At 37.8% G+C, this 12504-nt stretch overlaps 1 protein-coding gene across 10 annotated transcripts in view; it reads left to right on the top strand.

Moving 5' to 3' along the window:
- Positions 1-12504, top strand: part of ITSN2 (intersectin 2) — a 173313-nt gene that overhangs the window by 54881 nt on the left and 105928 nt on the right. For all 10 annotated transcript variants that reach the window (XM_032652403.1, XM_032652396.1, XM_032652398.1 and 7 more), the window contains 7 exons: positions 4504-4567; positions 5108-5245; positions 5710-5795; positions 6491-6753; positions 7847-7996; positions 10372-10512; positions 10950-11037. In XM_032652403.1, the coding sequence (XP_032508294.1) occupies positions 4504-4567; positions 5108-5245; positions 5710-5795; positions 6491-6753; positions 7847-7996; positions 10372-10512; positions 10950-11037 (930 nt within the window). The remainder of the gene's footprint in view (positions 1-4503; positions 4568-5107; positions 5246-5709; positions 5796-6490; positions 6754-7846; positions 7997-10371; positions 10513-10949; positions 11038-12504) is intronic.

Genomic DNA, 12504 nt, shown 5'->3' with positions numbered 1-12504 from the left:
GCTCAGTTTCCCTGAGAGTCTCCCTCCTCATTGGTTCTTTCTCTGCTTGTCCTTCCAAACACCTCATGTGAGCATTGTTCTCCTTTAAAGCTCCAACCCAAATGTAGCCATAAAACCTGACCTGAGATCCCCATAGAACATTTGAGTCCATGCTAGAACAAACATCCAAACTTCACTAATCGAGGATAGTGAAGGGGACATAAACAGAGGGTAGTAGGCAAGTAGAATTCCCATCTTCTAACTTTTGCCTCTCTCTTCATTTAACAACGAATTATAGTTTAGACAGAGTAAAATGAGTGTTTAAAAATAATAGAGCTTTAAAGTGCTAGGGAACATAGAATAGGAGATATTAATACTGAAGAAATAAGATAAAACATCTTATAGGAAGGGAGCATTGAAGCCCTATCATGAAAGAAAAAAGTTAGGATTCAGATAGAGATTGAAGGTGAGGGCATTTGAGGGTGACAAGGAAGAAATCCTAAGAGCAAAAAGTACACGACATGTTTGGAGGATGAAAAGCAGTATATGAAATAGGAGTATGGGGTCTCTAGTTGTGCATTGGGGCAAGGGAGCAATAAAACTTTTGGAATTGATTGGAAAAGCTAATATGCAATATTTTCTTTAAAGATACATATCTATGTGGTAAAATCTTAAAAAAAAACAAGAGAATTATACACAAAAAATTCAGTATAGTAGTTGCCTTTTCTGGGGGAGGCATGGAGATAAAATCAGGGAACACAGATAGCTTCAAAGAATTTAGTAATGATCTAGTTCTTAAGTTGTATAGTAGGTTAATGGGTGACTTTTATTAGTATACTTCATAACTTACAACTATACTATATATGTATCAAATATTATATAAGAACTATAAATTTCTGTAACTTTGTTAAATTATGTGGAACTATACTATATTTTTAAGTAATCTTTTTTTTTTTTTTTTTTGGAATTTTAACATCTCTGAAATTGGGATATGTATTATCATCAGTGGTATCTTAGCATTGTGTCACGTTTTGGGTTTTTTTTGGCAGTGATTTTTCCTTCTTAGTGTTACTTAAAATAATGGGGTGTCTTATAATGAATGGCATCTTAGATTCTGTGTAATTATATTCAAACTATAGTATTTAAGATTAACATAAAGTCAGACAATTCTCATATTTGAAAAAATGAACTTCTTTGGGCTCTACATTTTGCATTGAAGAAGTTTCTTTTTTCAGATTAACAGAAGTGGACTAAAAAGACATGTACAGAAGTGTTCATGGCAGCTTTATTCACAACATCCAAAAAATAAGTAGCCTAAATGTCCATCAACAGGAGAATGGATAAATAAATTATGGTGTATTTCTTTAGCAGAATACCCTGCAGCAATAAAAATGAATGAACTGCTGATACATGCAACAACTTGGATCATTTCACAGATGTTGCATGAGTCAAAGAAGTCTGGCACAAAAGATCCATAATATTTAATCCATTTATATGAAGTTGAAGAACAGGAAGCTGAATTGATGGTGATAAAAATCAGAATAGTGTAGTTACTCTGTTGGACAAGGGACCATGTTAGAACCTTCTGGGGTGCTGGAAACATTCTGTATCTTGAGGTGGGTGTTAGTTGCATGTGTGCATACTCATGTAAAAATCCACTGATCAGTACACCTAAAATTAGTACCCTTTGTGTATGTACTGCAAACATAGAGTATAAACAAAAGTGGGTTTGTGTTGCAGTATGAAGGGCAGTGGGGAGCCAACTGTGAGGAAATGTTCCCTTAATGTTACTTTATTTGTATGTGACACATTGCATGAAGGGTGTGTATCGTGTTTTCAGAAAATGTTATTATTCTTAGACTTACAAGAGTAAAGCTGTATATTGGTAGTTAAGGGAAGGATTGATTTTCTTTGAAAGAAGAAGTTGTCTCTGGTGTCTTGAAACTGAGCATGAGCCCCACGTATATGAGGACAGGGCTAACCTAGACTTATGTGGTATGCTTTGTTCAGTGAATGTAGCAGTTAGTGGTCTAATTTTTCCCTTTTGTTCTTCCTCCTCTCTTCCCCATAAACCCTCAGTCATGATTTATTTAGATTGATTCATTGACTCAAATATTTCCTGAGCCACGTATCTTCTGGGCACTCAGTATGACACTGGAATGCAGACAAGAAGACATGGCCCATGTCTTTAAAGAGCCCATAGTATAGGTCACATAATCTCAGTGAACAGTGGTTTAAAAGTGCTGTGATTAATATGGATGAGAAAGTGACTAATGCTGAGGTTGTAAGAGAGCGTTTCACAGGAGAGGTGACATTTGAGCTGGCTCTTAGAGGATAAATAGACTGCCTGGTAGAGAGTCGGGGGACTAGCATTTTAGGTGCAGGAAATAGGATATCCAAAGTATTGGCGAACCAGTAGTGTGCATGCTCGAGTGAGCTTCCTTAGTGCAGCTTCCTCTGCTGCCTCTCTTTGGCCTCTGTATTACTCACATGGCCTGCACACATTTAAGCCTTCCGCCAGTGCACTTTTAACCATTGCATTCCTTCCCTTCCTCCTGTTGTTTGCTCTGTTGCCTAGTGCGAGGGGTCTGCTTTGTTATCTTTGTCCAAGAGCTGAAACTTTAGTTATAGAACCTTTCTTGGTTTGAAATCGCCTGCCATTTCTTTATTGGAAGAATCCTCTTTTTAACATAAAAACCTCCTCAAATCTTACTTTTTATATGAAATCTATTGAGAAGTATTAATTGAGTGAGGCTGTGAGCTATTTCCAGTGTGTTTCCTTTATGTGATTTCTGTTAAATGGCCAGATAGAAAAAAGAATGGAAAAGATTTTAAAATTATATAATACAAACATTTGATTGCTTGTTATAATGTGTGGTATATTTGAGGTTGTTCCATATAGAATATGTAGCTTTGGTTATCCAGATCTCTGTGTTCAAAGCTCAGTGAAGCAGTGGGTTTAACGGCATCGGTGCTGGCTTTGTAGTGCAAGTTGTCGCTGAGGAAGAGCTGGCAGTTGTATCTCTTCTGTGCAGAGTTGTTTCGAGAGTCCTTGACTCAGGCTAAACGCAGGGTAGGGCTGACTCTTCTGGCACTTGTGGCTTAGGCACCTGAGAGTGGGAGGTGTAGCACCTGCTTTATTGACTAGGTGACCTTCCCTAGAGAAGCCTCAGGCTTCATCATGGTCAGAAAGCCACAGGCAAGCTCACCGGGAGTGAACGCTCCACTGAAGCAGAGAGGGATTTTCTGTTCTGGAATATATTCATTGAAGATTAGGAGCCTGTTACAGAGACATATTTTTGTTTTCTCACACTGAGGGAGAGAAAAGAAGTTGAACAGTTTACCATACATAGTAAGCATTCAGTGAGTGTTAGCTATTGTTATTATCAGTTGCTATCACATAAGTAATCCCCCATTGCCCCTTAGATAGAGGATAACTTTGGATTACAATTTTCTTCATTACTTTAGCAAATATTTGTTAAGCATCTGTTTACTAGGTATAGGGTATACGTTAGTGGATAAAACAGTCAAGGCTTTTGTCTTCATAGAACTTAGCATAATGAGGGAAATAGACAAACAGGTAAACAATCAAATGTTACATTACAAATTGTGATATGAGATATAAAGGATAAAAGCAGGAAATGTATTGAATGGTAGGGTGGACAGAGAAGGCCTTTCTGAGAAGGTGACATTAGATTTCGACTTCACAGGTGAGAAGGACCTAGACATGCAATGATGTAGAACTGTAGGACTTGATGTTGGATATGGGTGTACAGGAGAGGGAGGGTTCAGGGGGGACTTTTTGATTTCTGGCTTGAGCCACTGGATGGATTGTGATACCATTCATAGAGAAGGGAGGACTGAGGAAGAATGATTTGGGTGAAGATTAGGAAGAGGGGCCTGGATGGGGATTGAAAGAGTAGTTTTATATGTATTTGGTTTGATATGCTTATAAAATACATACATTGATTTTTCAGTTGGATATAGAAGTCTAAACTCAGAGGAGAGGTTTGGGCTGTGGATGTACATTTGGGAATCCTCAGCCTCTAGGTGCTGCTTAAAGTCATAGAAATGGATATGAATGCACAGAGAGAAAAGAGTGCCCAGGATAGATCCGTGAAGAATGCCAGCATTTACAGGTCATTTAGAGGAGGAAGAGTAGAGACGAAGGAATGATCAGAGAGATAAGAGAATATCTGAAAATGCTTAAGGAAGCTGTGCTTTGAGAGCTTGGCCTCTAATACTCTGTGTCGCTGGCTTAGTCCTTCGTGTCAGTCACTTGTGTGTACCATTATCTTCTGAAAGGACACGGGAGCACTTGATTCTACTAACTGTAGACTTTAAACTCCTTGGTCCAGGGAATGTGTTTGTTTTGATGACTACTGAATGCTCAGTGTCTGGTGCATGGTAAAAGCCGATGCTATCCCAGGGTAGCAGCAGTGTTATTTCAAGGGTACAGCTATTTAAGTTTGCATGACTTTAAGAGGCTAAAGAATTTTTTTATGCTTTTTCTCACACAATCAGGTTTTCAAGCTAGAAATGCCCTTCTTCAGTCAAACCTTTCTCAAACTCAGCTAGCTACTATTTGGTGAGTTTGCCCGTTAATTATGATTTTTAACTATACATTTTCTGTTACACTGTTTCTGTAAAAGTTTGTGACACAGAAGCATTCCATAAAAGCGGCCATGTGAAAATTAATGCAAACCTGTAAGCAAATAAAATTGCTTTGTAAAATGTTATCCTCAAGAATTTGGCATTTAATTATTTTACAAGTAAAACTTGTTTGCTTTTATATAATGCCTTCTATGGAGAATTAGAGAATATCTCATTTTTAATGTGGAGCTAAATGTGATTTGATGGGTGAATTAACCATGTACCAAGACAAGCCACCTTTTCAGAAGGAATATTTCCCTTTCCATTTCAACGTTTCTTCCCTCTCTTTTGTGATATGAAAATTGAGGGTAAAAATTAGCTCACTTTTCTGTGTGTATTTACTTTTCACTAAAATGTGTTAGCCCAGCTGTTCTACTGTCATTATTCTTGTTTTAAAAATAAAAAATTGAACTCTTCTGAAAATATTTTACTCTAAATAGACTTTCTTAGTTGTGAATTTTCATATTTTCTTTAGGACTCTGGCTGACATTGATGGTGATGGGCAGCTAAAAGCTGAGGAGTTTATCCTTGCAATGCACCTCACTGATATGGCCAAAGCTGGACAGCCATTGCCACTGACTTTACCTCCGGAGCTTGTCCCTCCGTCTTTTAGGTGAGTGCCTCTGTAGATGAAGGGGTGTTGTTTCGATCATGTTTGGCAGACATGATTATTACTTTGGGATTTCCTGAGGCCTCTGCTCTAGTTTCGTGGAAAATCGAACATTTACATTGCCATTTGATTTTGGTATTTAATGAGTTACACTGAGAAGAGAGTAGATATTAGAAGTAGGTGTGTATTTTCACCACATCATAGATAAGGAAACTGATGAGTAAAGAGATTAAGAATAAATTTACCCAAGAATAGCAATTGGCTGAACCATGATTTGAATCCACATCTCTCTGGCTTGATAATCCATACACTGCTGTACAGTGTAACTATAGACCACACTATATTTTAAATATCTTTAATTACATTCTAAATACTAAATTGCTCTAGTCAGTGGTAGTCTATATAGTCTGATCTAAAAATTCTCAGATCTCATGATGCTAAATTTATTTGTTGTTTGCTTTTCTTAGAGGAGGAAAGCAAATTGATTCCATTAATGGAACTCTGCCTTCATATCAGAAAATACAAGAAGAGGAACCTCAGAAAAAATTACCAGGTAGCATCGAGTGTCCAAGTTGTATATTTATTGTGAATTCTCCTAAATTTTACCGTGAAATATAAATGAATATTTAGAATTTTTAAATTCTTAATATTTTATATGCTGTATGAGACACTATTTGATGAATGGGATGGATTTCAACATCAGTAAAATTAAGATAGTCAAAACTGAGAGGAAGAGACAGGTGTGTATATTTGGCAAGAGTGTATGTATTAGGTGTCCTAGTTAAAGTGTTTCTCCCACTTTTGGAAAAATCATTATAGCAAGCTTTGTAATGAAATCTTGAGCTTTAAAAAATGTTTAAGTACTGGTTGAAAAAGTACATGTGTAGGTATTTTAAAATATTAAAAAGTTAATGACATATACCAAATATAACAAATATATAGCCATACAACTTTGGTTATCCTTGAAGAAAATGCTGAGAAAAAAATTGAAAAGCATTTTCATTGGCAGGAATAGTAAAATTATTTTTCTCTTGGATGGACTCAAACTTAGAGATTTGTTTTCCAAAAATGAATATTCTTATAAGAAAGTAAATATTTTACTATTTACATTTGAGTTAAAATTATCCTTCGGAGAAGTATCCACAGAGAAATAGCAGTCACGTGATCACGAGGCATGAGGACGTTGAAACTAGATTACAGGTTCATTAGGCTTGATGTTGAAGAATGCTTACAATGTACCTTATCTAGTTACGTTCGAGGACAAGCGGAAAGCCAACTATGAGCGGGGGAACATGGAACTGGAGAAGCGACGCCAGGCCATGATGGAGCAGCAGCAGAGGGAGGCAGAGCGCAAAGCCCAGAAGGAAAAGGAAGAGTGGGAACGGAAACAGAGAGAGTTACAAGAGCAAGAATGGAAGAAGCAACTGGAATTAGAAAAACGCTTGGAGAAGCAGAGGGAATTGGAGAGACAACGGGAGGAAGAAAGGAGAAAAGAGATAGAAAGACGAGAGGTTATTTTTTTAAGTTATTTTATTTCCCAGGAAAATCATTTCATTTAGTAAGTGGCTACATTTCATTTGATAAAAAATGGTAATTTTTGTTGTGATTTTTCTCAGCATCATTCGTTCATTCTTAGCCTGTACGAATCTGAATCTTCCTTCTCCTGTGGAGAGATAGAGGGTCCTTGCTTGTGAGGGGTTTCAGGGCTGGCAGCTGGTAGAGAAAGCATTGTCTGCAGGTGATACCTCAATCAGTGCAAGATTGGTTGCAAAGCTGAGTTGAGTGAGGAGCCAGAGGAAGAAGTCAGTGTGATCAGGTCCTCAAACGAAAGTGAGTTTAGGATCCAGAGTGAAAGGCCAAGTAATTGGAGAGGCAGAAAGAAGAGAGTGGGGAGTTGAAGGCCATGAGAGGGATCACGAGGGTGGGCTTGCACAGGTCTTTGGGAAAACTGGTGCTGTGTGGGGTCCCTGGGAGGCCTGGTTGTGTTTTCAAGGGCTGTGCGTGGACCACAGTAAATTACAGTGGCACTGAAATAAGGTAAATAAAATATTTTTCTTCCCTGATGACAGAATAAAGGTACAGTTATTCCTACTAACATTTGCATTTATGAAGTCATCTTTTTTTTTTTTTTTTTTTTTTTTTTTTGCGGTACGTGGGCCTGTCACTGTTGTGGCCTCTCGCGTTGCGGAGCACAGGCTTCGGACGCACAGGCTCAGCGGCCATGGCTCACGGGCCCAGCCGCTCCACAGCATGTGGGATCTTCCCGGACCGGGACACGAACCCGTGTCCCCTGCATCGGCAGGCGGACTCTCAACCACTGCGCCACCAGGGAAGCCCTGAAGTCATCCTTTTGTTTATTAAGGGAAAAGTAACTACAGCAAGAGGATGGCCCTATGAAGCAATCAGAAAATTTGGCGGATGAATTTGCTTTTGTGGAAGTCTTTAGATTAGGCCCATTGATAAAACTAGGTTTGCCCAGTTACCCTTAGAAACTCAAGCCCACTCAGTGCTAAATGCTGCCTGATCTTTACTTTGTCATTCCATCAGTTTTTGAATGAGGCAAAATTGTTAATTTAAAAATTAACTTTAATTCATTATTTTCAGGCAGCAAAACAAGAACTTGAAAGACAACGTCGTTTAGAATGGGAGAGAATTCGTAGACAGGAGCTTCTCAATCGAAGGAATAGAGAACAGGAAGAAATTGTCAGGTTAAACTCTAAAAAGAAAAGCCTTCATCTCGAGTTGGAAGCACTGGTATGGCTATAGGTTTAAGTGAAATTTATCTAAATGATGCTTAGAGTTACCTGTTGAAAAATATTATTGTTTTTTAAATCTACCTCATGAATGTGTTATGTTTTTTTTTTTTTTTTTTTTTTTTTTTTTTTTTGCGGTACGCGGGCCTCTCACTGTTGTGGCCCCTCCCGTTGCGGAGCACAGGCTCCGGACGTGCAGGCTCGGTGGCCATGGCTCACGGGCCCAGCCGCTCCGCGGCATGTGGGATCTTCCCGGACCGGTGCACGAACCCGTGTCCCCTGCATCGGCAGGCAGACTCTCAACCACTGCGCCACCAGGGAAGCCCTGTGTTATGTTTTAATGTAATTAAATAGTCATATTTTCATATGTGCTTTTTAACAGTTTAGACAGTATAGTTTACTAAAAAAGGATAGTGACTCGAAATGCTGAGAATTATGTTGTGGTCTTAGTTCAGATGTGGATCAACAAGGGACTCTTGGGCATGGTCTCTGGAAGGTGGTCTGCAGAGGAATAACCAGAAGGGGGAGAGGAGAGCCTAGGTGCTAGGACAGCATCTCCTCTCCCCACTTCTTCGTCCCACATTTCACAACAGAGAATCGCCACATTTATCTGCTGTACTTTTATTGGAGTTTTATCTAAAATTTGCTTGGAAAAAGGGGTTCTACTGCTAAAAAGAAAAAATGACTGGAAACTGCTGACCTAAATGATCTCTTAGGATTCCTTTCAGTTCTAAAAGACTATGGTTGTTAACAAATATTGGCCATTATGCTTATCAGTTTTTACACATCAGATGTCAGAGTATCTGTTAAAAGACTTTGCTTGAAATGCAAAGTGAGAAGATAGAAAGGGTCTGAGTAAGGCATACTGTTCTACTACGACCCTGTAATCCCGTAAGCCTGACCTGATTGTACAGTAAGGTTTTGCAAAACATGCATGTGTAGCTATGTAGTAGAGCCATATTTACATCTTGTTTAATTGTAGTCTAATGTTTTATTTGGTTGATGAATTGAATTACATTTTTTTAAAAATCACAATATCTTTCATCAGAAAGGTACTGTTTTATGCCTTCAAATGAATAGGAAAGCATACCACAGTTGTTAATCATGCCATAGTTCTACAAAACAGTCCTAAAAACTTTAACTACTTTGTGTAGCTACTTGGGTATCTGTCTGAACCGTTATCTTGACTGTGTGTTTTTCCTTAAAAATACAATGGGAGGAAACCTTTTGATTGTTTTTCCCCCAAGAACTGGGGTAACACACCAAGCAGTAGCATAGATTAATGTGCAGAGTCTGGAAAGGTCCAGGGCCTATACATATATTTGCTGAAGATAATAACATGATATCCAGGGTGGACACAGCATATTCCCTTCAGCGTGTATTTCTCAAATATGAAACATACTTTTCAGTAAAAACTTTCATTATTGGTGATTTTTAACCAGGAGCCTCATTTTTCCTCACCCCACTTTATTTGCTAAGGCTGCCATAACAAAATACCACAGACCAGGTGGCAATTTTTATCACAGTTCTGGAAGCTGGAAGTCCAAGATCAAGGTGTCAGCATGTTCGATTTCTTCTGAGGCTTCTCTCCTTGGCTTGCTGATGGCTGCCTTTCGCCGTGTCCTCGTGGTCTTTTCTCTGCCTGTGCATCTCTGCTGTCTCTATTGTGTCTAAATGTTCTCTTCTTATAAGGACACCAGTCAGATTGGAGTAGGGCCCACCCATAAGACTTCATTTAATTACCTCTTTAAACGTCCTATCTCCAAATGCAGTCATATTCTGAGGTTACTGAGGGTTAGGACTTCAACATATAAATTGTGGAGGACACGGTTCAGCTCATAACACCTCACCCTTCTTATTAGCTTCCATTGAGAATCCTGCTGTTTTTTGTTCTGGTTTTTTTTTTTTTTTTCTCAGAACAAGGGGAAAGGAATATTGGTATAGGAGAAGAGTAGTGTGGCCCCAAAAGGCCCTCCTGTACACTGTTTAATTAGAAGAATTAGATGGCAGTATTGAGGATAGAAATAGAAGTTCAGAGAATGTAATGCTGATTGTCATATGCAGACACTTATTCCTCCTTATTATTCTAAGAGATTGTTTATATTTTAATATTATGAATTAGTGCCTAAATGCTGAGTTCAGAAAAAAATTCAGCGTGTTATGTTTGTGCTTTCTCATCTTAACATAATAGGCTCTTACACTCACAGTGGTACATTTCCTGCTAATAACTCTCTTGAGTTAACTTGGTTTTAGACATTTATCTTCGACTGAGTATAAATGATAAATGACATTTAAAATTTAAATAAAAATATTGTTCTCTTGATAAGAACATTTCCTATTAGCATTTTATGTTACCATATGTTTCTCTTCCTATAGAATGGCAAACATCAGCAGATCTCAAGCAGACTTCAAGACGTCCGACTCAGGAAGCAAACTCAAAAGACTGAGCTGGAAGTTCTGGATAAGCAGTGTGACCTGGAAATTATGGAAATCAGGCAGCTTCAACAGGAACTTCAGGTAAGTCCTTTGCTGCTGAATTGTCCTTAAACATGAGCAGTTATTAATAATTCTTCCTAATAGAGTGTTTTTCACTTTTGGGGTCATGAACCCCTTTGAGCCTCTGATAGACATCCTTCCTAAAGGCATGTAGATAAACACAATCTTGTATAATATCAGGAATCTCATGGACTCCCTAAAACTGTGCTTAACATCTGGTTAAATTCTGCTTAATATTTATACAATATCTGGGCATTTACCACTTTGAGTTTTAAGTCTTTAATAAATAAATAAATACATCATTTAATTCCATTTTAATTTATCCATAAGTTGTAAGCAATTTACATATTATTCTATGTATTATTCCTATACTAAGTTTCAAGAGTGATTAAATCATGTTTTAACATTTTCAGAAAATTCTTAGACAACATTACAGAGTTTCTTTTTCTTTTTATAAGGAATATCAAAATAAGCTTATCTATTTGGTGCCAGAGAAGCAATTATTAAGTGAAAGAATTAAAAATATGCAGCTCAGTAGCACACCTGGTAAGTCTCTAAGGTTTGTTTTGCCTCTTTTATTCTTTTCTGAATGTATCAGTTATATTCTGTTACGTTTTAAAATAGCATTATTCTGTTATAAATAACATTTTTTGTCTATAGTTAAACATTTTTAAATAATGTGAAAAATATTCCCTCATGTTGGAGCATTTTTAGCAATAAAATGTAAATAGAAATAAAATAACAATTGTGGTCTTCCTGTCTTGATACCATTTTTATTTATATATTTCAAATACCAATCAAACAAAATGTTACATTACAGTTAAACAGGACCTCAGTTTGGCTTGAACACGAGGCTATATGTGCATTTTGGCAAAATCCTGCACTAATTGTAAAGAACTGTTTGTGAAGGGACTTTTCTATGGAGCCAAACCTGTTGGATTCTAGGGTGATAGTGTACAGCAGTGACAGGCCTAAGCAGACTGGTATGCTCTTCCCAGACCTTTTATATCATCTAACTTTGTGATTCATGTAAGGAATTTTTCCACTTTGGCCCTCTGACACCTGTGGAACAAAATATTCCAGTGTAATTTATGAGAATATAACATTTCTCTTGATTCAAGTCTCAACCAGGAAACTGAAGAAAAAAAAAATCTCTACATTGGATAGCATGCCAATAACAATGTAGCAGAAGAAAGATTTATTTAAAGAAAAGTAACTCTGCAAATGTGTTAGAGCTAGCTAAAGTATCCTAAATGTCTCCCACTGAGTATCTGTCAGTTTTTTCATTCTAGGGCTCTTTATTACACTTTTGTTTTTTTAGGCAGGCCAATAAGTAGGTTCATCCCTCTTCTTTGCCCAGATTCTGAACAAATTAAGAAATAAGGCAAAGGAGCAAGACGTGAGAGACCAGAATATCACCTCATTATTCATAAAGCTGATGTTAGACAGCATGGCTTATCTGTGAGCAGCACAGCTGCCCCTGTAAGACACTGGGTGCATGAACAAAAAAGAATGCAGATTCCTGTAGGCAGTTCAACCTCAAGAAAGCAAGGGATAGGAAAGGTATAGGGCTGTGTACACCCAGGTCCTTATCTTGATCTCACCAAGTATTTAAGAGTTAGAAAGAAGCTGGGACTGTTGTTCTAGTAAAGGTCCCTTTACATCAAATACCAGGAATAGAAAATTTGATCTTGTGAACTACTCTTATTATGTCTCCCACCTTCCACTGATGTCTCAGACAATCTTCCTTGCACAGGGTGCTTTTCTTGGCCGTTCGAAGTGTATCAGCTCCTACCTTACCCCTCACAGGCATTCCAGAAGCAGGATAAGGCAGCACTTCTGATCTGTGCAGGGTAGAAAGTATATTGTCATCTTCATTGTTAGTATTTGGATTGTGAAGAGAATGTAGGATATGTCTTATTAGGGGCCTGGTAGAGCTACTCTTTCTCTGTGGAATGTGATCCAGTTTAGCTTTTATAAATTTATTAATTTTTGCTGTAGTCCAGTTTAGAA

The sequence above is a fragment of the Phocoena sinus genome, chromosome 13 (genome assembly GCF_008692025.1).
Source record: "Phocoena sinus isolate mPhoSin1 chromosome 13, mPhoSin1.pri, whole genome shotgun sequence".
In the NCBI taxonomy this organism is placed as follows: domain Eukaryota; kingdom Metazoa; phylum Chordata; class Mammalia; order Artiodactyla; family Phocoenidae; genus Phocoena; species Phocoena sinus.
The sequence above is the reverse complement of the archived record's forward strand: the minus strand, read 5'-3'. Positions and strand labels throughout refer to the sequence as shown.